The 21,838-nt window shown below is 45.3% G+C and overlaps 2 protein-coding genes across 5 annotated transcripts in view; one reads left to right on the top strand and one right to left on the bottom strand.

Annotated features, from left to right (window-relative positions):
* The window catches only part of BLOC1S2 (biogenesis of lysosomal organelles complex 1 subunit 2), a 37,751-nt gene extending 23,556 nt beyond the window's left edge, over positions 1 to 14,195 (bottom strand). The window contains exons 1-2 of one of the 3 annotated variants that reach the window (XM_056530291.1): positions 14,067 to 14,195; positions 9,109 to 9,216 (exon numbers count right to left, since the gene is read on the bottom strand). In XM_056530291.1, coding sequence (XP_056386266.1) covers positions 9,109 to 9,193 — 85 coding nt within the window. In that variant the 5' untranslated portion in view covers positions 9,194 to 9,216; positions 14,067 to 14,195. The other 2 variants (XM_056530289.1, XM_056530290.1) reach the window with 2 other exon arrangements.
* The window catches only part of SLC25A16 (solute carrier family 25 member 16), a 31,960-nt gene continuing 24,195 nt past the window's right edge, over positions 14,074 to 21,838 (top strand). Inside the window, exons 1-4 of one of the 2 annotated variants that reach the window (XM_056530288.1) lie at positions 14,074 to 14,204; positions 16,949 to 17,064; positions 18,352 to 18,444; positions 18,577 to 18,710. In XM_056530288.1, coding sequence (XP_056386263.1) covers positions 16,971 to 17,064; positions 18,352 to 18,444; positions 18,577 to 18,710 — 321 coding nt within the window. In that variant the 5' untranslated portion in view covers positions 14,074 to 14,204; positions 16,949 to 16,970. Of the gene's footprint in view, positions 14,205 to 14,224; positions 14,364 to 16,948; positions 17,065 to 18,351; positions 18,445 to 18,576; positions 18,711 to 21,838 lie in introns of those variants that run through there. The other variant, XM_056530286.1, reaches the window with a different exon arrangement.

Below are 21,838 nucleotides of genomic sequence, written 5' to 3'. Positions count from 1 at the left end.
GATCTTCCACCACAGCTCCCCAGCCCCACAGACTGGCATCTGTTGTTATGGAGATAGAAGAAATAGAGATCCATGGTACCCCTACAAGAAGATTTTCCTTCTTCAACCACCACTTTAGGGATTTCTTTACAATAAGAGGAACCTTCATCTTCTCTCTAGGTACAAGGTTTTCAGTATTTGTGACTGAAGAGTTCTGGAATGACTGACACCAGGGTACAGCTGGTATGCAGAAAGTCATGGACCCCAGGAGGGACATAGCTTCCCTCAAGGTAACGGATTTGTTTTGCATCACCTTTTTTTATCTTCTGCTGAATAGAGGATACTTTTTCCACTGGAAGAAAGTTTTTTTTTTGTACCTCTGAATTCAGGATCATGCTTAAGAATCTCTTGGTTCTGGAGGGAGAGAGATCTGACTTCTGGAAATGTATTATCCAGCTTAATTCTTGTAGGCAAGACACTGTCCGCTGGACATGCAGAGAGAGAAGGTGATAAGAATTGGCAGTAATCAGTAGATCGTCTAGGTAGGGAATGATGGTGATCCCCTCTAGTCTCAGGGAGGCTACTACCTCCACCATCCCATTTGTGAATATCCTTGGTGCCAATTGGTGCCAATTGGTAATGAAAGACTTTTTTGTTTAATTGGACTGCAAACCGAAGGTACTTCTGGTGAGGCACGTAGATAGGAATATGAAAGTAAGTGTCTTTTAAGCCGATAGTTGCCATCCAGGCATCTTTCTGGATTAGTGGAATGGCAGACTTCAACGTTTCCATTTTGAACTTTTTTTTATGTAATACATTTGTTTAGACCTTTTCAATTTATTATGGTCCTGAAGGGACCATTGGGCTTTGGAACTAAGAATAGGTTGGAATAATGTTCTTGCTGAGAAACCGGAATAATAGCCCAAAGGGATAACAGATCTTTTATACCTGAGCTGAGCCTCATGTCTGCATTTTTTTTATCCTAGATCTGTAATGTGATATCTTTGAGGAGGAAGGAAGGCAAACTCGATTGTGAATCCGAACTCCAGAGAGTTCAGAATAAACTGATTTTCTGAAATGTTTGCACACTGGCAACAAAATCGAGTGAGTCTGGACAGATGAACTGGAAGACATTCTGACCGACTCGAGGCGTTGACTAAGAAAGCTGTAGCAAGTTGCAACTTAGGTACATATGACAATATATCCTCTCTAGAAGTTTTATTAGATAGATGATTTTCTAGTTGTTCAAGCCAGATGAAAAAGGATCTTGCTACAGTAGTAGCCGCAATATTGGGGTTAATCTGAGCAGAACAAGAGTCCCACAATTTCCTTAACAATCCATCCATCTTACGATCTAAAGCAGTGGTTCTTAACCTGGGTTCGATCGAACCCCAGGGGTTCGCTGAGTCAGTCACTGACGTCCCGTGCATGCGCCCATAGAGACGAAGGCGCCGAGGACCGGAGTATAGAGAAGGAGGAAGACGCGCGCTGGCCAGCTTGGTAAGTGACCAGCGGCACGTCATCTTCAGTGCTCCGACCACCAATCCTGTGACCTACTGCTATAGCCGGAGGGGTGGTCGGAGCATTGAAGTGGGCAGTACACAGGCATACAGCCTCCAGCCTTACGCTGTATATGGCTGGAGGCTGTATGTCTGTGGGGGAACACTGCCTGCCTAATGTGGGGGAACTCTGCCTGCCTAATGTGGGGGAACTCTGCCTGCCTAATGTGGGAAGAGAAAAGAAGAAAGGCACTCCCTGTGGAGTAAAGCCAGCACGAGGGCGGGGAAAAGGGAAGGAAAAATTTTTGTGCTCACCCTGCTAAGTTGTGTAGTGGCATATACAACAATGCTGATCGCATGTGATTTGAGGATCACAATCCTGTAGTCTGCAGCCTTCCTGAGAGATGTGGAATAAATACAGGACTTCAAAAGACCAGGATATTCGGCGCTGACCACGGAGAAATGAACAAAGACCAGGTAAAGGAATGGAGGTTTAATAGCAACGCGTTTCACCGCATGCGCAGCTTCATCATAGCCTGATGAAGCCACGCATGCGGTGAAACGCGTTGCTATTAAACCTCCATTCCTTTACCTGGGCTTTGTTCATTTCTCCATGGTCAGTGCCGAATATCCTGGTCTTTTGAAGTCCTGTATTTATGCCTAATGTGGGGGGAACACTGCCTGAGCCTAATGTGGGGGGGGGGGGGGAACACTGCCTGCCTAATGTGGGGGGGGGGGGGAAACACTGCCTGCCTAATGTGGGGGACGGACGGACACTGCCTGCCTAATGTGGGGGGGGGGGACACTGCCTGCCTAATGTGGGGGGGGGGGGGAAACACTGCCTGTCTAATGTGTGGGGGGGGGGGGCACTGCCTGCCTAATGTGGGGGGGGGGGAACACTGCCTGCCTAATGTGTGGGGGGAACACTGCCTGCCTAATGTGGGGGGGGGGAACACTGCCTGCCTAATGTGTGGGGGGGAACACTGCCTGCCTAATGTGTGGGGGGGAACACTGCCTGCCTAATGTGTGGGGGGGAACACTGCCTGCCTAATGTGTGGGGGAACACTGCCTGTCTAATGTGTGGGGGAACACCGCCTGCCTAATGTGGGGGAATTCTGCCTGCCTAATGTGGGGGGAACACTGCCTGCCTAATGTGGGGGGAACACTGCCTGCCTAATGTGGGGGGAACACTGCCTGCCTAATGTGGGGGGAACACTGCCTGCCTTATGTGGGGGGAACACTGCCTGCCTAATGTGGGGGGAACACTGCCTGCCTAATGTGGGGGGAACACTGCCTGCCTAATGTGGGGGGAACACTGCCTGCCTAATGTGTGTGGGGGGGGGGACACTGCCTGCCTAATGTGGGGGGGGCACTGCCTTCCTAATGTGTGGGGGGAACACTGCCTGCCTAATGTGTGGGGGGAACACTGCCTGAGCCTAATGTGGTGGGAACACTGCCTACCTAATGTGTGGGGGGAACACTGCCTGAGCCTAATGTGTGGGGGAACACTGCCTGCACCTAATGTGTGGGGGAACACTGCCTGCACCTAATGTGTGGGGGAACACTGCCTGCACCTAATGTGTGGGGGAACACTGCCTGTGCCTAATGTGTGGGGGAACACTGCCTGCGCCTAATGTGTGGGGGAACACTGCCTGCGCTGAATGTGTGGGGGAACACTGCCTGCGCCTAATGTGTGGGGGAACACAAACTGCGCCTAATGTGTGGGGGAACACTGCCTGCGCCTAATGTGTCTTAATGGTTTTGTTCATTTTGTGCACCTATGTATAAATATATACTTAAATATATACCTTCTATGTTTTGAATTTGAAAAAATCATATTTTATTTTTCCAATTAAGAAGGGTTCGGTGAATGCGCATATAAAACTGGCAGGGTTCAGTACCTCCAAAAAGATTAAGAACCACTGATCTAAAGGATGTTTTAGTTGAGAGCTATGCTCAAATGGTAAAGAAGTCTTCTTAACCACTTTACATACTTGTACATACATTTTTGGAATTTTCTTCCATAACTTCGTATCCTCCTCATTAAATGGAAATCTGAAACGGAATTCCTTGGAAGGTAACAGCCTTTTCTCAGTTTCCTTCCATTCCTCAAAAATAAGATCCTTAATATTGTTATGAACAGTGAAAACCTGTTGTTTTTTTAGGTTTCAATCCTACAAACATGAGATCTTGGATAGAAGTGGCAGTTTCAGGAATGTTCATAGCATTTCTGACAGCATTAACCAGAATCTCTGTGTCCTCACAGGAGAAATAATATCTCTTATCGTTCCTCTGTGTACTAGGTTCAATGACTTCACCTTCCTCTTGAGAACTGGAACCCAAAGAAACAATATAAACCTCAGAATCTGAGTCAGAATTTACTAGTACAGTGATTTTTCTTCTTTTTAAAGGAGGAGGATCCGAAAAGGAAGGAAGATCCGACATATGGGATGGATCATGCGGTGAAGATGGATCAATAATCTGAGCTTTAGGCAGAGCCGCAGCAACATAGATAATAATAATAGCAACATTAGCAACAATAGCAATAGCAACAATAATAGCAACATTTAATAATAGAGCAAAGTTCCTCCAAAAAAGACGGGGATCCCTGTTGAATTATCTTATCCATACAGGCTTTACATAAGGGCTTATTATATTCTTATTATAACCCCACACTTTTTAGGCTTAACTTTGGGTTCCTTTTCCTCAGTTTTCTTAGGGGCCTCCTTGTCTCCCTAAAAGGAGAGAAGGAAACCCATAAGAACAGAGAATTATAAAAACAATACCCCCCCCCCCCAAAAAAAAAAGAAGTAAGTGTACCCCCCAATGGGTCAGCTACTCACTGGGTTGCTGGGTCCTGTGGGCTCCATAGATGCAGAGCGGGCAGAGACCAAACTATCCATGGTGATCCAGAGAATGTTGCATAGATCTGGGCTTCCTTATATGTCAATACAGAAATTTAGGTGCACTACTGTGGTAGATGTATACAATGACATTGGCTAATCCCTCAACACTGATGTTAAAATTGAGACATTCGCCAGTGTATCCTTATATTAAGGACACACCAGAGCCCGCACACCAACGCCAAGGTTTCTCAGGTGGCACGGGACCTAACGCTAACCTACCTGTGCGTAATAAGCAAAAACCAGGGGCCAGTGGGCAATTACAGCAGCACTAGGTCGACATGCAGCCTGCTCCCAGTTCCCTCCAGCGTGACTAAGCACACATATAATGGAAGGGGGGAGAGAGGCTACAAGCCCCACCCAAGTTGGCTGATATAGGTGCATGGCCTCACAGGTGCAACCCTAATGCTGCCTGGAAAATGTTCAAGGCGCATTAACATATGGAGTTTACACACCTCCACGTATAAATTTACAAACAACAACAAAAAAGGGCAGGATCTGCTCCCCCAGTATATATGCACAACTGCATTTGGGGTTGAGCACCTCCAGCCATTTGAGACCACGTTTTTTGTTGTTGTTTGTAAATTTATACGTGGAGGTGTGTAAACTCCATATGTTAATGCGCCTTGAACATTTTCCAGGCAGCATTAGGGTTGCACCTGTGTGGCCATGCACCTATGTCGGCCAACTTGGGTGGGGCTTGTAGCCTCTCTCCCTCCTCCCATTATATGTGTGCTTAGTCAAGCTGGAGGGAACTGGGAGCAGGCTACATGTCGGCCTAGTGCTGCTGTAATTGCCCACTGGCCCCTGGTTTTTGCTTATTACGCACAGGTAGGTTAGCATTAGGTCCCGTGCCATCTGAGAAACCTTGGCGTTGGTGTGCGGGCTCTGGTGTGTCCTTAATATAAGGATACACTGGCGAATGTCTCAATTTTAACATCAGTGTTGAGGGATTAGCCAATGTCATTGTATACATCTACCACAGTAGTGCACCTACATTTCTGTATTGTATTATTCTAATTGTTTCACATCCACACCGTTTATCTGGTGTAGGATTCTATTGTGGCACTTGTAGTCCGCTGCAGGCATCCTCCATTGTATGCATTTTTATGCTGGGGATCGCCCCTAGCAACGGACTACAAGGGCAGGATCTGCTCCCCCAGTATATATGCACAACTGCATTTGGGGTTGAGCACTTCCTTATATGTCCCAGGGTTTGAAATTGGCCTCCCGAAATCTGAATTCCAGCGTCTTCCGGCGGGCAGCGCCGTCTTGGAGGCTGGACTTCCAGTCTCCGGCCAATCACAGGGAACATACGCGGGGATGTCACCTGCATGTGCACAACGTCCCCGCCGGCAGAACCTGAAAGCAGCCAGGGGAACCAGGGCACCCGAGGCCGGATAGATGAACTGGGTCCCCTGCATAACCTCCCGGAACACTGCAGGGGACCGAAAACAGGATCGGAGAGGCGCCCAAGGAACAGGCACCGCTCCAGAGATGCAGAGCGAGCAGAGACCAAACTATCCATGGTGATCCAGAGAATGTTAGATAGACCTGGGCTTCCTTATATGTCCCAGGGAACATACGCTTGTGCTGCATCACAAACGCACATGACATCACCTGTACACACGCAACGTCCCCGCCAGCAGAACTCGAAAGCAGCCAGGGGAACCAGGGAACCCGAGGCGGGATAGATGAACTAGATCCCCTGCATAAACTCCAGGAGCACCGCAGGGGACAAAAAACAGGATCAGAGAGGCGCCCAAGGAACAGGCATGACCTGGTACAGGAAAGAAAGAGGAAGGACGATGGCGACCGACTCACCCCACCTGAGCTCCACCATACACAGCACGCAGGAAAATAGGTATAGACCTCTCTGCATCCCTGCTCCATAGGAACAGGAAACACTGAGGGGGTATGGAGTGAGGGGCCTTTTTAACCTCTCTTGTGCTTCCTGTCCTATGCAGATAGGGAAAGGAAGGAAGGCGCCTCATGTGCGGGATCAGTAGATCTTGCAGGTGGGGGTAGGGGAAGGTGATTCCCAAGCCGCTTACCGAAGTTGGTTGTGCGCCCACACACAACAAGGTTAGGAGCAGAGGAGATATGAAGGTAGGTCCACTGCAGCCCTCCTGGATAGGTGTAAAATCAAAGGCGAATGACCAGGGAGTCAGGAGTTTGTCTGGCGCAGAGAGGAACCATCAGACAGCCAAGTAAAATCAATGGATTTATTAGATGCAACGCGTTTCGCTGCGCATGCACAGCTTCATCAGGTGCCTGATGAAGCTGCGCATGTGCAGCGAAACGCGTTGCATCTAATAAATCCATTGATTTTACTTGGCTGTCTGATGGTTCCTCTCTGCGCCAGACAAACTCCTGACTCCCTGGTCATTCGCCTTTGACTATGCAGATAGGGGGCAATCTCATGTGGTGCTGTCGTGAGTGGACAACCTGAAAATAATGGAAATGGAAAAATAAGTTATAGGGGTCAGAAGAGGCACTTTAACCCTTTAACGATGCAGGACGTATATTTACTTCCTGCGCCGGCTCCCGCAATATCACATCGCGTTGGTCCCGGCGCTCATCAACGGCCAGGACCCGCGGCTAATACCACACATCGCCGATCGCGGTATTAACCCTTTAGACCGCCGCTTCTAAAGCGAAAGTGAAAGTATCCCGGCTAGTCAGTCGGGCTGTTCGGGACCGCCGCGGCGTCCCGAACCGCTTGCAGGACACCGGGAGGGCCCTTACCTGCCTCCTCGGTGTCCGATCGACGAATGACTGCTCCGTGCCTGAGATCCAGGCAGGAGCAGTCAAGCGCCGATAACACTAATCACAGGCGTGTTAATACACGCCAGTGATCAGCATAGGAGATCAGTGTGTGAAGTGTTATAGGTCCCTATGGGACCTATAACACTGCAAAAAAAAAAGTTACAAAAAAGTGTTAATAAAGGTCATTTAACCCCTTCCCTAATAAAAGTTTGAATCACCCCCCTTTTCCCATAAAAAAAAATAAAACAGTGTAAATAAAAATAAACATATGTGGTATCGCCGCGTGCGTAAATGTCCGAACTATAAAAATATATTGTTAATTAAACCGCACGGTCAATGGCGTACACGCCAAAAAATTCCAAAGTCCAAAAAAGCGTATTTTGGTCACTTTTTATACCATTAAAAAATGAATAAAAAGTGATCAAAAAATCCGATCAAAACATAAATTGTACCGATAAAAACTTCAGATCACGGCGCAAAAAATGAGCCCTCATACCGCCCTGTACGTGGAAAAATAAAAAAGTTATAGGGGTCAGAAAAGGACATTTTTAAACGTATAAATTTTCCTGCATGTAGTTATGATTTTTTCCAGAAGTACGACAAAATCAAACCTATATAATTAGGGTATCATTTTATCCGTATGGACCTACAGAAAAATGATAAGGTGTCATTTTCACCGAAATATGCACTGCGTAGAAACGGGAGCCCCCAAAAGTTACAAAATGGCGTTTTTTCTTCGATTTTGTCGCACAATGATTTTTTTTTCCGTTTCGTCGTGAATTTTTGGGTAAAATGACTGATGTCACTGCAAAGTAGAATTGGTGATGCAAAAAATAATCCATAATATGGATTTTTAGGTGGAAAATTTAAAGGGTTATGATTTTTAAAAGGTAAGGAGGAAAAAACGAAAAAACCTTAAGGGGTTAAGCATACTTCTCCCCAGAAATATTTTTTTGACTGTAGATTTGGTGGTAAAATGAGTGATGTCATTGCAATTGGTACAAAAAAAAAAACTATATTAACAAAAAAAATTTCAGTTTCGGACTAAAATTTCCCTTTTGTTGCATGCCTAGTTTTAACCCTTTGGATGCAAACAAGCAGTGTTAAGCAGGCTTTATTTAACATAGCTCCCAGGACAGCTGGTGGAAATATTGTGGACCTTTGCACTATTCTATTGAGGTGGATCCCATCGTAGGTATATATCACATGTATACATTGTGGGCTCACCAAATGTTGTCTTGTGACTGTTTTATTGATTCCGATACTAGGACTGTATAATGAATATGCTTTATGCATAGTTTTAACATATATAAGTACAGATTCACCAACAGGTTACCTACACCAAGTCCATAATAGTTTACATCTTAAATGGGTACTCCGGTGGAATTTTTTTTTTTTTTTTTATCAACTGGTGCCAGAAAGTTAAACAGATTTGTAAATGACTTCTATTAAAAAAAATCTTTATCCTTTCAGTACTTTTTAGCAGTATTATGCTACAGAGGATATTATTTTCTTTTAGAATTTATTTTTTGTCTTGTCCACAGTGCTCTCTGCTGACACCTGATGCCGTATCAGGAACTCTCTCTAGAACAGGAGGAAATCCCCATAGCAAACCTATGCTGCTCTGGACAGTTCCTGACTCAGATAGAGGTGTCAGCAGAGAGCACTGTGGACAAGACAAAAAAGAAATTCTAAAAGAAAATAATTTCCTCTGTAGCATACAGCTGCTAAAAAGTACTGGAAGGATAAAACATTTTTAATAGACGTAATTTACAAATCTGTTTAACTTTCTGTTTAATCTGTTTAAGTACTGGAAGGGTAAAGATTTTTTAATAGAAGTAATTTACAAATCTGTTTAACTTTCTGGCATCAGTTCATTTAAAAAAAATATATATATTGTTTTCCAGCGGAGTATCCCTTTAAGGTACCTATTACAAACAAATGACTTTATGCTTCACCTTGTGACGTTGGAGGCTGAGATGCAGGAGAAGCTGACGGCTGCTGTTCTGAAGATAACTTCTCCTCTCCCGCCGGTTCTGCCATACCAAAAAATGCTCTGTAATAATCTTGAAAAAAAAAAATATGAAAATACTGGTTACAGGAGAAAACAAAGCGCTGAAAAAATGTATATCTATAATACAGTATAAAAACTCATTCAAGTTTTGGTCTGTTTTAATCCTCCCTTGCAAATGGGCCACTTTTAGAAAATGAGATTCTTTCTTTTAAAACAATTTTTTTTTTTAAATAAACTATGGGGGAGTTTTCTCAAAATCTGTGTAGAGGAAGAGTGGTGCAGTTTCCCATAGCAACCAATCAGATTGCTTCTTTCATTTTCAGATACCTTTTTAAAATAATTAAAGAAGTGATCTGATTGGTTGCTATGGGCAACTGCACCACTCTTGCACTTCACAGGTTTTGATAAATCTCCACCTATGTTGTTTATGTGGTCATGTGATCGGACAGGCTGTACAGGCAGCACCTTTAGGGAATACACAGATGAATGGAAAGCCTATGGATGATGTTTTAGAAAATCTTTTCATAATGTCCACACAAAATAGAGTTTAGTTTTTATTTCCTAAATTGCAGGGTGGAAAGTTGAAATACGGGCTATGATTGTTTGCTCAGAGTAACAACTTACACCAGTGTTTCCCAAACAGGGTGCCTCCAGCTGTTGCAAAACTACAACTCCCAGCATGCACGAACAGCCTACGGCTGTTCGTGCATGGTGGGAGTTGTAGTTTTGCAACATTTGGAGGAACCCTGGTTGCAAAACACTGACTTACACACTATCATGTGACTGGCACCCTATTGTATGCCTCTTCTATGTGCAGTTATAATACTAATAAGCTACCCCCCCCCCCTCTTGAATAGAGGGAAGTGTAAGTAGTTGTTCATCAGTAATTTGCTGCGACCTCTCCCACATAGCGTTGTGGTTGGTCTATATCATGGTAGGATTAGGTTTAGAACCTGTCCTCATACCACTAACTAGAGAGTATGGCCTCTTAACTATGATTTTTAAATAATTTTGACCTTTAGGACCCATGTACATACCCATATTAGGCTGGGTCCACACTACGTTTTGTCCCATACGGGAGCGCATACGGCAGGGGGGAGCTAAAACCTCGCGCTCCCGTATGTGACCGTATGCGCTCCCGTATGCCATTCACTTCAATGAGCCGACCGGAGTGAAACGTTCGGTTCGGTCGGCTCATTTTTGCGCCGTATGCGCTTTTACAACCGGACCTAAAACTGTGGTCAACCACGGTTTTAGGTCCGGTTGTAAAAGCGCATACGGCGCAAAAATGAGCCGACCGGACCGTACGTTTCACTCCGGTCGGCTCATTGAAGTGAATGACATACGGGAGCGCATACGGTCACATACGGGAGCGCGAGCTTTTAGCTCCCCCCTGCCGTATGCGCTCCCGTATGGGACAAAACGTAGTGTGGACCCAGCCTTACACAGTTTTGTTCAGATATGAAATATGGTACCTATAGACTGCAATGTCATCTTAACAGTTGAGTGTTGGCTTTTGTGACACAATTGTGTGTGCCAACATTTTAGTAAACCCCAAACCCCCACAAACTGCATTTTGAACCCAATAAAGCAGCATGACCACAGATTTTTCTTGACGACTGTTCAATGCTATGCCATAGCATAGCGTTATCTGTGCTCGATTGCTCCAGCCTGCAAAACCTGGCTGGAGCATCGAGGTAGAGATCAGATGGTGAGGAGGCAGGTAAGGACCCTCCTCCTGTCCTCTCAGCTGATCGGGACATCATGATTTCCCCATCAGCTCCGCTGAGCTGCCGGGACACTTTTACTTTAGTTTTAGATGCCGCTATCAACTTTGATTGCAGCATCTAAAGGGTTAATGCCGGGCTTTGGTCTGATCTCTGGTGTTCAGCATTAGCCACAGGTCCTGGCTGCTGATAGCAGCCGGGACCGAACCGCTATAAAGCGAGATCAGCTCCTGAGCTCGCTTCATAGACCCGCCACACGACCGCCAAAATTAGTATAAAGCCCAGTCAGATAGAGTCCATATGGGTGAAAAACTGGGGCCAGTCTCAAAATTAAAAGCAATCTGTCAGCTGTATTTGCTGCTAACAGCTGCAGATACCATTGGATAGCTGTTCGGTAAAAAAGTAAACTGTATCTGTCCACAGAAACTCAGACGTGTGAACTTGGCCTACGGTTGAGGAGAAGTTGAGGGTTTTGGCACTTAAAGGACATCTGCAGCGGTACAAACACTTATCCCCTATCCTCAAGATAGGGGATAAGTGTTTGATCGCGGGGGGGGGGGGGGGGGGGTCCGAACGCTGGGGCCCCCGGTGATCTCCTGTATGGGGCTGCGGCTCTCGCGTGCAGGGGGCGTGCCAGCCGCAGCATGACGTTGCGGGCGGCACACCTCCTCCATACATCTCTATGGGAGAGGCGGGGAGGCAGCATTCGTGCCTCCCTGCATCCCCCATAGAACTGTATGGGGACGGGGAAGAGACGGGGCGTCACCGTCGACCTCTAGGACAACGCTACGTCACCCTGGGCACTAATGCCGGTGCCCCGTTAGGGAGATCGAGGGGGGTCCCAGCGGTCGGACCCCCCGCAATAAAAACACTTATGCCCTATCCTGTGGCTAGGGGATAAGTGTAATTCCGCTGCAGTTGTCCTTTAAAGGGGTACTCCACCCCTAAACAGCTTATCACCTATCCAAATGATAGGGGATAAGATGTCAGATCGCGGGGCTCCCGCCGCTGGGGACTCCCAGGATCTCGGCTGCAGGACCCACCCGTTGCGGCTTCTGGAAATGCTGGAGGCTTCGGCTCCCGACCACGGTGACGTGAGATCGTGACGTCACGCCCCTCAATGCAAGTCTATGGGAGGGGGCGTGACAGCTGTCACGCACCCTCCCATAGGCTTGCATTAAGGGGGCGGAGCGTTACGTCACAAGAGGCAGAGCCGTGACGTCACAATGCTCCGACCCAGTGATCGACAGTAATCAGACCCGGAACGAACACGCTCCGGGGACTGATTTTAACGGGAGGCGGCGTGCAAGATCAAGGTGGTCCCAAGCGACAGGACCCCTGCGATCAGGCATCTTATCCCCTATCCTAGGGGATATGATGTCTAAGCACCGGAGTACCCCTTTAAAAGGAGTACTCCACCCTAAACATCTTATCACCTATCCAGTCCTTCGGCACACAGAGCGAACTCTGCTGACAGACGACCACAGCCACGCATGACATCACAAACATGAGAGCTCCAAGCTTCTGTCTTCAGAACGCCACCATTCTGACCCAAAGATTGCGGCGGGGGGGGGGGGGGGGGATAGGGTATAAGATGTCTAGGGGCGGAATACCCCTTTAAGCAGCTCGGCATGCCTCCTTAACACTTGGTTGAGAAATAAATAGGCCATTTGATAAGTCTGGCAACCAACATCAGCTCCTGGAAAGGTACAGGTTTTTTTTTTTTTTTTTTTTTATCCTAATAATTATACAACTGACAGATTCCCTTTAACATGAAGGCATGGAGAGTTATCTGCCATATTTCTGTATTGGAATCAAAATCCACTGGGCTCAATCGGGGAGATTTATCAAAACCTGTACAAAGGAAAAGTTGACCAGTTGCTCATAGCAACCAATCAGAGCCCTTCTTTCATTTTGCAGAGGTCTTGTTAAAAATGAAAGAAGCGATCTGATTGGTTACTATGGGCAACTGGGCAACTTTTCCTCTGGACAGGTTTTGATAAATCTCCCCCACTGTAATGTCAAAGAAAGTCTCTCCAAAAGACCACCCCCTTATCTACACCAGATTTATTGTGACAGACATTTAGATCCACTATATCTGTATAGCGCTGCTGCTATCTTTATGGTATCAGGATATATAGTAGATATACACCTCCCCCAAGGCTGTGTTCACACATTGCATTTCTTGCTTTTCTGTTTTTGTCATGATTCTTCCCCCCCCCCCCCCCCCAAAAAAAAAAAAAAAAACACAGAAGAGGTGCCATTTTACCACAACTGTGCAAGTCACTGTAAAAATGTGTCGCTTTTAGGATGATTCGGAAAAATCACAGTGGAAACCAGCTTAAATGAAGATAAATGTAAAAAAAAAGCAGTCATAATTCAACATATGAACACAACCTAAAGCCTTCAAATCTTCATAAAACACCACGTTATAGGTCAAATCCCTTGCATCAAAACTGCGCATAGTGTGAACTGACAGTCACTGACTTGTGAGTCTAATTAATTAATCCGGGTGACCTCAAGCACTAGCAGTTTTTAGATTAACAGCTGCAGTGATCAAACACCACACCAAATCTTTCTCATGGGAAATGTAGGCAGCATAATCAAGTCATTTCAGCAATGGATTTACAATCTCCTGTCACATCAGATACAAGAGGTAAGCAGAAGGCATATACAAGAACCCCTAGATTATTCTCTAATAATAGCTTATCCTGCACTGTATAAAAAAATGGTATACTCTAAATCCATGTGTTGTTCAGTATGATCCATTCACACTACAATGTTAACAAGAGCTCTTCACTGAGATTCTAGAGACAGATCAGTGAAAAAGTGGAGCAGTTGCCCATAGCAACCGATCAGATTGCTTCTTTCATAAAAAAAAAAAGGCCTCTTAAAATAAAAGAAGCTATCTGATTGGTTGCGATGACCAACTGCTCCACAATACCTTTAAACAGGTTTTGCTAGATCGTGGTTAGCGCTCGTTATCATACACTCTTATGGTCTCTCCGCATATACGGTTTATCCGTGCACACTCCTACACGTCACCATTCACACCTGGTCACCACTCTCACCTAGCAGCAGAGGCGCGCTACTTCCGTATTTACAACCCGTCACGTGCTCTTCCACGCCCCTCTCTCTTATTGCCCGGAATTAGTGGGGAACTAGAGAGTCTTACAGTGTGTCCGCGCTCCAACGCCATTTTGGCTGTGCCCTTTGTAATTAGACACAGTTATAGTTAGGCTCCAACAAAATGTCAGCCAGACTAAGACGTTATTCCTGAACTCTAGCGGTGAAATGCGAATGCGCAGACTGTGTGAGTAAACTGTCACTGTACCATTGGTCTGGGTAGCAGTCAGTCACACACTGCACGGGGCTGACACAGAGGGCAATGAATTACAGCATGGCAGTTGCCCAATATAGAGCCCTTGCTGTGCCCGATGTGTGATGTCATTTCCTGAGCTTTAACTTGCAGGTAAGTCGTGTGTACTGTATATGGGCACCGTGTGACAAGGTTTGCTAGTGTCTGTCTGCTGAAGAAAGGCAGTATTTACCTATGGTCAGGGCACAGGGTGGGCACAGAGGTCACAGTGTGTGTCTAGGTTGTTTGCCATATTCCTTATAGTATTGCACCTGACATATGGTACGATCATCTCCCTACCGTTAGCGCCAGAGCAATGGCGTTTGTCTAGCATGTGACCTGACTGTGCGTAGAGTGGCCGGCGCGACTGTGCGCCGTAGAGTGGCCGGCGCGACTGTGCGCCGTAGAGTGGCCGGCGCGACTGTGCGCCGTAGAGTGGCCGGCGCGACTGTGCGCCGTAGAGTGGCCGGCGCGACTGTGCGCCGTAGAGTGGCCGGCGCGACTGTGCGCCGTAGAGTGGCCGGCGCGACTGTGCGCCGTAGAGTGGCCGGCGCGACTGTGCGCCGTAGAGTGGCCGGCGCGACTGTGCGCCGTAGAGTGGCCGGCGCGACTGTGCGCCGTAGAGTGGCCGGCGCGACTGTGCGCCGTAGAGTGGCCGGCGCGACTGTGCGCCATAGAGTCGACGGCGCGGCTGCGTGACTGTGCGTAGTCTGGCAAACCATCTTATGACCTTGCCTGAGTATAGAGGTTTTCCACTATTCTTACCCTGCTTCTTTCTTTGTCACCTCTGGTTTTGAACATACCCTTTAATGTACAGCATGTGTTTAAACACGTTCATTTTATGTTTGTTAACCCAAACCATAAAGTGGGTCATAACTAGTGAGACATTTGACCTATATACTTTTTCTGATGAGAAAAGCTAGTTAAGAGACAGTAATTTATATAACTTTTGGGAGAGTAGTGGCAGTACAATACTCTGGCTGCTAGGGGTCTCAAAATCTAGTATTAGAGCACGTTCGCTCTTGGCATATATGCAGCGTATTTCACCCTGCGCAAAATCTGCAGAAGCAGCGGGAAATATGCTGCGTATCCCTCGCTCAGTATACACACAGGGCTTTCCTGAGGATCAGCTCAGCTTTGTCCTGTCTCTGCAAGACAAGCTCTGGCAGAACTGCAAATAAGGCCATGTTCATTTGGTGGAATGTCCATCTGGAAAATTTCCAGGTGGACGTTCTGCAAACTGAGCCCATTTTTTCCACTGGGTTCCAGTCAGAAATTCCGTCGAGTGACCATAGCCTTAGTCTAAATTCACTTGGCAGATTTTTGCCGAAATTTCCGGCAGACGTTCCGAAGGCAAAGAATGCTGGCAGAACATCCGAAATCAGGATTTCCACGTCAGATGTTTCGACTGCTTGTCCTCGGTGCGCGGAGCCCCGCTTGTCCTCGGTGCGCGTCCACCCACACTTCCTGTATTAAGGAGTCCTCACAGAGACACACATGCAATAGCTGCAGGGCCAAAAATATACACATTTCTTTAACCAATGTATATTACAAATCTACATATAATAGTATTATCTACATTATACTAAAAGTTTTTGTTGATGACAGGTACACTTTAATGGATATATTAGTATCTGCCAGCCTTGCAGTTGCTTCCTTGCTGTGTCTTTTAACTTCCTGAGATATTCTCTTGGTCTCCTTGTAAAGCTCGTTTCACATCAGTATTGAGCTCCATTCGCTGAGTCTGTCCAAATTACAGGACTTAAAGGGGTATTCCGGCCTTATATATCTTATCCCCTATCCAAAGGATAGGGGATAAGATGTATGATCACAGGGGTCCCGGCACTGGAACCCTCGCAATCTCAGTGCAGCCCCTGGCATTCTGCGTTCTGTGCCAGGTGCTGCCTCCTAGATATGATGTCATGTCTATGGGAGGGGGTGTGACGGCCATCATGACCGGAATACCTCTTTAAACAGAGAAAAAAAATACTGCAAGCAGTAACTATTTTCTCCTCTTAAAGGGGTACTCCGGCCCCAAGACATCTTATCCCCTATCCAAAGTATAGGGGATAAGATGTCTTACCGCGGTGGTCCCGCCACTGAGGACCCCCACAATCTTGCATTTGGCACCCACCTCTTTGAGCTGCAGGCCGCGCTGCCAGCTCACAAACTGCCGGGTGCCGACAACGGGGCGGGAGTATCGTGACGTCACGACTCCGCCCCCGCTATGCAAGTCTATGGGAGGGATCGTGAATGCAAGATTGTGGGGGATAAGATGTCTTAGGGCCAGAGTACCCCTTTAACTCCTGCAAAACAATGGACACCTGATGTTAACCCGGCAGGTCCAGTTGGTGTTTGTTGTGCATCTGTCCAGGTCCATTGTTTGTCACTAGAATGGACTCTGCGATGGAGCCTGAACAGAGCTCAGCAATGATGTGAACCCAGCCTAACATGGTGATATCCTTTTATGGCTGTGGAAATACGGTTCTGCAATATAGAGGGTACATGGAACATGTCAAGATACTTAGTTTTATATGTTGGTGTTTACGAGGTGCATCTTCATGATTTTGTTATATATAGTTGGTGTGATAAAATAAGTTATAGTTTTTCATCTGATTATTTTTTACAAATATATTTCCTTTAAAATATTACTATATTAGTGTTTTTCCCCTCCTTTCTTCTATATATTTTCAATAAAGGAATCATGCTCTATTGATCAAGATGACTTCCGAAGCAGCTATTACTCCTTCTAAAGGCAGACTTCAGAACCCAGGATACAAAGAGTTCTATTTCCTTAGGTCTTTTGTGGCAGGAGGTAAAAAACTTTTTTTCTTTCTATCTTAACAATAACTTATGAGCCTAAAAATCACTTTTTGGACCAGATAGAAATATATGAATCCTTGAAAGAAATTTGAAATGATTGTAGCATAAAGTACCTGCATGGAATGAGAGATAAAGCTGTGCTCCAGTTGTCTCCAGAAGGGTGTTTACACGGTGGAATTTCTGTGTGGAATTCTGACGGAAATTCTGCTGTAATTTCCTGCAATTTGATTTTTAATGGGATTCCGCTGTTCCAATTAGAAAGCAGAAATTCTGCATTTCATCAAAATATAAGACTAGTCTTATATTTTGCAGAAATCTACAGAGGAATTTCAATAAAATCAATTGGGCTTAAACTTCAGTGGAATTCTGTGTTTTAGCAAGCCTTACAGAATTTCAGCAGAATTGCGAAAATTCTGCCTTGTAAACAACCTCGATGGATCTGTTCACATACAATGTTTTTGTTTCCATTACAATTTGTTTAATTCTGCTGTATGCAAAATCACGATCAAACTTGCTTTTGTGTTCATCATAAAAAAACAGCTACATTATGGTCTGTGGTTTTTAATGTAAGTCAATAGGAGATAGATGGCATACAGCAGCATTCCATTCTACCATCCATTAATATAAATGTTTCCCCCCCCCCCCCCCCCACACACACAAATATATGTAAATTAAAACAAAAACTCAGTGTGAACATAGCCTTTGTTGTCAAATGTTATTCCTGTTCCAGACAAGCTTCTATGTGCCTTTTAGTCTATACAGTAGTTCACACACACATTTTATTTTTGCTTTTGATATGAAACTCCATCATATATTGTATTAGCATTGATCATGGAAGCACTTTGTGGGGAACATGGACATTATTGCTGTGTGAATGAGCCCTTAGTCTGATAGTTTGGCTTGTGTAATCCCTGCATCCGAGTAAAATAAATAAATATTTATATAAATTATTATTATTATTATCATATTTTTTTTTTTTTACAGATCCTTTTAAAAGAGTACATTTTTTCAAAAAACGTAATAAATGTTTTGTTACTTTTTATAAGAATATGTAAATTAATGTCACATTTGAACAATATTGTTCCACACAGGGACGCAGTCTTATCTATGAATATGTGACCCCTGCAGCAATGTCCTAGTTTGGTCACCACTCTGGCCAGTGAATACTTGCCATGGTCACATATCTATAGATGATACATTCTGTAGCAGTATAGTACATAAAGGTTGGTCTATCAGCTTTGCATAAAAATGGTAATCTAACGTGCCCATTTTTACATAGGTGTAGCAAGTTGCTGTGCGAAAACAACTATTGCACCTCTGGACAGGATTAAGATTTTATTGCAAGCACAAAATGTCCACTACAGACACTTGGGTAAGAACAACTTCAATCAAATTGACAAACCTTCTTATTTGTACTAAGAGAGCATGGGGAAGTAACAGAATGAAATGCTGGTTAACTACAGAGAAATGTTTCAATTCACTCATATATATTACTTGTTTGTAGGAGTTGTGTCCACCATATTTGCTGTCAAAAATAATGAAGGCTTCCTGGGTTTGTACAAAGGAAATGGAGCCATGATGATCAGGATCTTTCCTTATGGCGCTATTCAGTTTATGGCTTTTGACAAGTATAAAAAGGTAGTTTTCTAATTTTTGTGATACAATTGACCATATCACTGCATCTCCCTACCCCTTTAAATTGTGAGTGATCTATGTATGTTTTAATAAATGGCCATGGAAGTGAACCTGGGCCATTTGCACACTCCGTTTGTAATGGCAGTATGCAGTAAAATATGGTATGTGTGTGTATGTATATATACCGTATATACTCGAGTATAAGCCACGTTTTTCAGCATGTTTTTTCGTGCTGAAAATGCCCCCTCGGCTTATACTCGAGTGAACTCTCTGCCTGTCAATCCCTTCTCAGTGGTCTTCAACCTACGGACCTCCAGATGTTGCAAAACTACAACTCCCAGCATGCCCGGACATCCATCGGCTGTCCGGGCATGCTAGGAGTTGTAGTTTTGAAACCTCTGGAGGTCTGCAGGTTGAAGACCACTGCGGCCTTCGTCATCATCCAGACCCCCTTAGTTTTCTACTCCCCTCCCCTCGGTGGGAAGGAAGGGTGAGCTGGTCCGGGCCATCTATGCTGCAGGGACTGTCCGGTGGGGAGGGTTAGTTGTTCCGGGCTGTCCATTTTCACCGGGGGGCCCCCCTCTTCTCCGCGCTCCGGGCCTGCCCCGGACTAGTGACGTTGCCTTGACGACGACGCACAGGGACGTTTATTCGCAGCCTGCGCGTCGTCGTCAAGGCAACGTCACTTGTCCGGGGCAGGTGCGGAGAAGAGGGAGGCTCCCCCCGGTGAAAATAGACAGCCCGGAACGACTAACCCTCCCCACCGGACAGTCCCTGCAGCATAGATGGCCCGGACCAGCTCACCCTTCCTTCCCACCGAGGGGAGGTGAGTAGAAAATTAAGGGGGTCTGGATGATGACGTACGCCGCAGTGGTCTTCAACCTGCGGACCTCCAGAGGTTTCAAAACTACAACTCCCAGCATGCCTGGACAGCCGATGGATGTCCAGGCATGCTGGGAGTTGTAGTTTTGAAACCTCTGGAGGTCCGCAGGTTGAAGACCACTGATGAAGGGATGACGGGGGTCTGGATGATGTATTTCCCACCCTAGGCTTATAGTCGAGTCAATAATTTTTCCTGGGTTTTTGGGGTGAAATTAGTGGCCTCTGCTTATATTCGGGTCGGCTTATACTCGTGTGTATATATGGTGTGTGTGTGTGTGTGTGTGTGTGTATGTAATGTGTGTGTATGTATATATATATATATATATATATATATATATATATATAATGTGTGTTTATTTAGCCCCCTCGACTGTACACTTTGTTGTGTACTTAATCTACTTTACACCACATGACTGACCTTCACTGTCACTGAAACAGCTTGTTACGTCTGCACTCTCTCTGTTCAGTCTAATGAAGCTTCAATTTATTTAATTAGAATGAACAAAGAAAGTGACTTTCATTGCACATATAATACCCTGTAAGCTTTAGGGAGTCTTTAGGGAGTTTACCGGTCATGTGGTCCAGGGCAGGATTGGAACGGAGGCAATAGACTCCTAATAAAGACACAAGTAAGTAAACTAAGAACAATATAATGTACATAGTAGAAATGGCTAACTTGCTGCAAAATTTAGCTGTGTGTGCCTCCTTTAAAGGGGTTATCTAGCTATTAAAGGGAATGTGTCACCAAATTATAATTTTTTTTCTTAAAGGTTAAATACATTTGTTTATATGCATATAATGAGGAATAGCGGGGTGGCACCACCATAGAGGTACAGATTACGGTCAAATTGTTGGTAAAAGTTACCAGGTGAGTGGGGGAGAGCTGGGAAAAACAATAGGGGTGCACATCAAATACAGAAAAAAGCTTTCAATAAATAGAAACTTTGATGGCACTCTCCTATAAAAACATCAACCTTATTGCTTCATATTAAAAGATGCTGGCTCACAGCTGGACAGGAACAAAAACTGCAGCTGCTGCGGTTTTTGTTCCTGTCCAGCTGTGAGCCAGCATCTTTTAATATGAAGCAATAAAGTTTATGTTTTTATAGGTGAGTGCCATCAAAGTTTCTATTTTTTGTTACCTTTGTTTAGATGTTTTTTCAATATTTTTGGAAATCTTTAAAAAAAAAAAAATTCACTTGGCTGCTGTAAATTTGACCCACCCCTCTCCCTGCTGATTACCTCACACCTTCCTTCCTCCTGTGTCTATGCAAGAGGAGGGGGAGAAATTCGACAGCACTGCGCCATCTTGTTGGTGACTGAACAGTGGTAAAGTACAGCTGCTACAGACTAATAGTATATTCACATAAGAAAAATCTGCTGCAGATTTTCCAGGTAACAAAAAAAAATCTGCAGCATATTACAATACCAGTGGATGACATTTTAACAGATCTATTCCATGGTTCTAGTGTAAACATCTCCCCTTGCAGTCAGTCTGCAGGGATCCAGTAAGGGACAGACATAGTCAGGGACACAAGCACACTCAGTACAGAGTGTGAATTCAGGTAGAAGACAGACCTGGTTGCACATCTACAATCTTGTATAATGATCTAATTGCTTCTCAGCATAATTTCAAAAACTAACAGGTTGTTAGTATATACGTTTTGATCAAAAAGTACAAAGCCCACTCGCCATGTCAAGACCACCTATTTAGAGTGGGTCCCTAACGTCCCTAGCATAAAATGGTGTAGCACTGGGCGGCGACCACCACTGCCAAGACACCAGTGCCCACAGGGGGAACGACCCACTGGCAGAGCGGCCCCAATGCTACTCAAACCAGTCTATGGGTCACACCTCCCCACAGCCACGGCAGCAACAGACGCCGCACAGCACCACACCAGTGTGAACAGTGTTACAGCTCACTTACCATGCTCTCCCAGTCGGACTGGGAGGCTGCTAGGAAAGAAATGGCCCATGTGTAGCTAACTACTACTTATATAGGGTTGGGCTGAGGGGGTGGGGAAGAGTGCAGACACATGTTCAAAAAAAAAAAAAAAAAGAGGGGATAGAAAACACAATGTGAATTCAGGTAGAAGACAGACATGGTCGCACATCTACAATCTTGTATAATGATCTAATTGATACTCAGCATAATTTCAAAAACTAACAGGTTGTTAGTATATACGTTTTGATCAAAAAGTACAAAGCCCACTTGCCACGTCAAGGCCACCTATTTAGAGTGGGTCCCT

This window comes from Hyla sarda, chromosome 7 (assembly GCF_029499605.1).
Source record: "Hyla sarda isolate aHylSar1 chromosome 7, aHylSar1.hap1, whole genome shotgun sequence".
Taxonomy (NCBI): domain Eukaryota; kingdom Metazoa; phylum Chordata; class Amphibia; order Anura; family Hylidae; genus Hyla; species Hyla sarda.
This window is presented reverse-complemented; position numbering and strand designations above follow the sequence as displayed.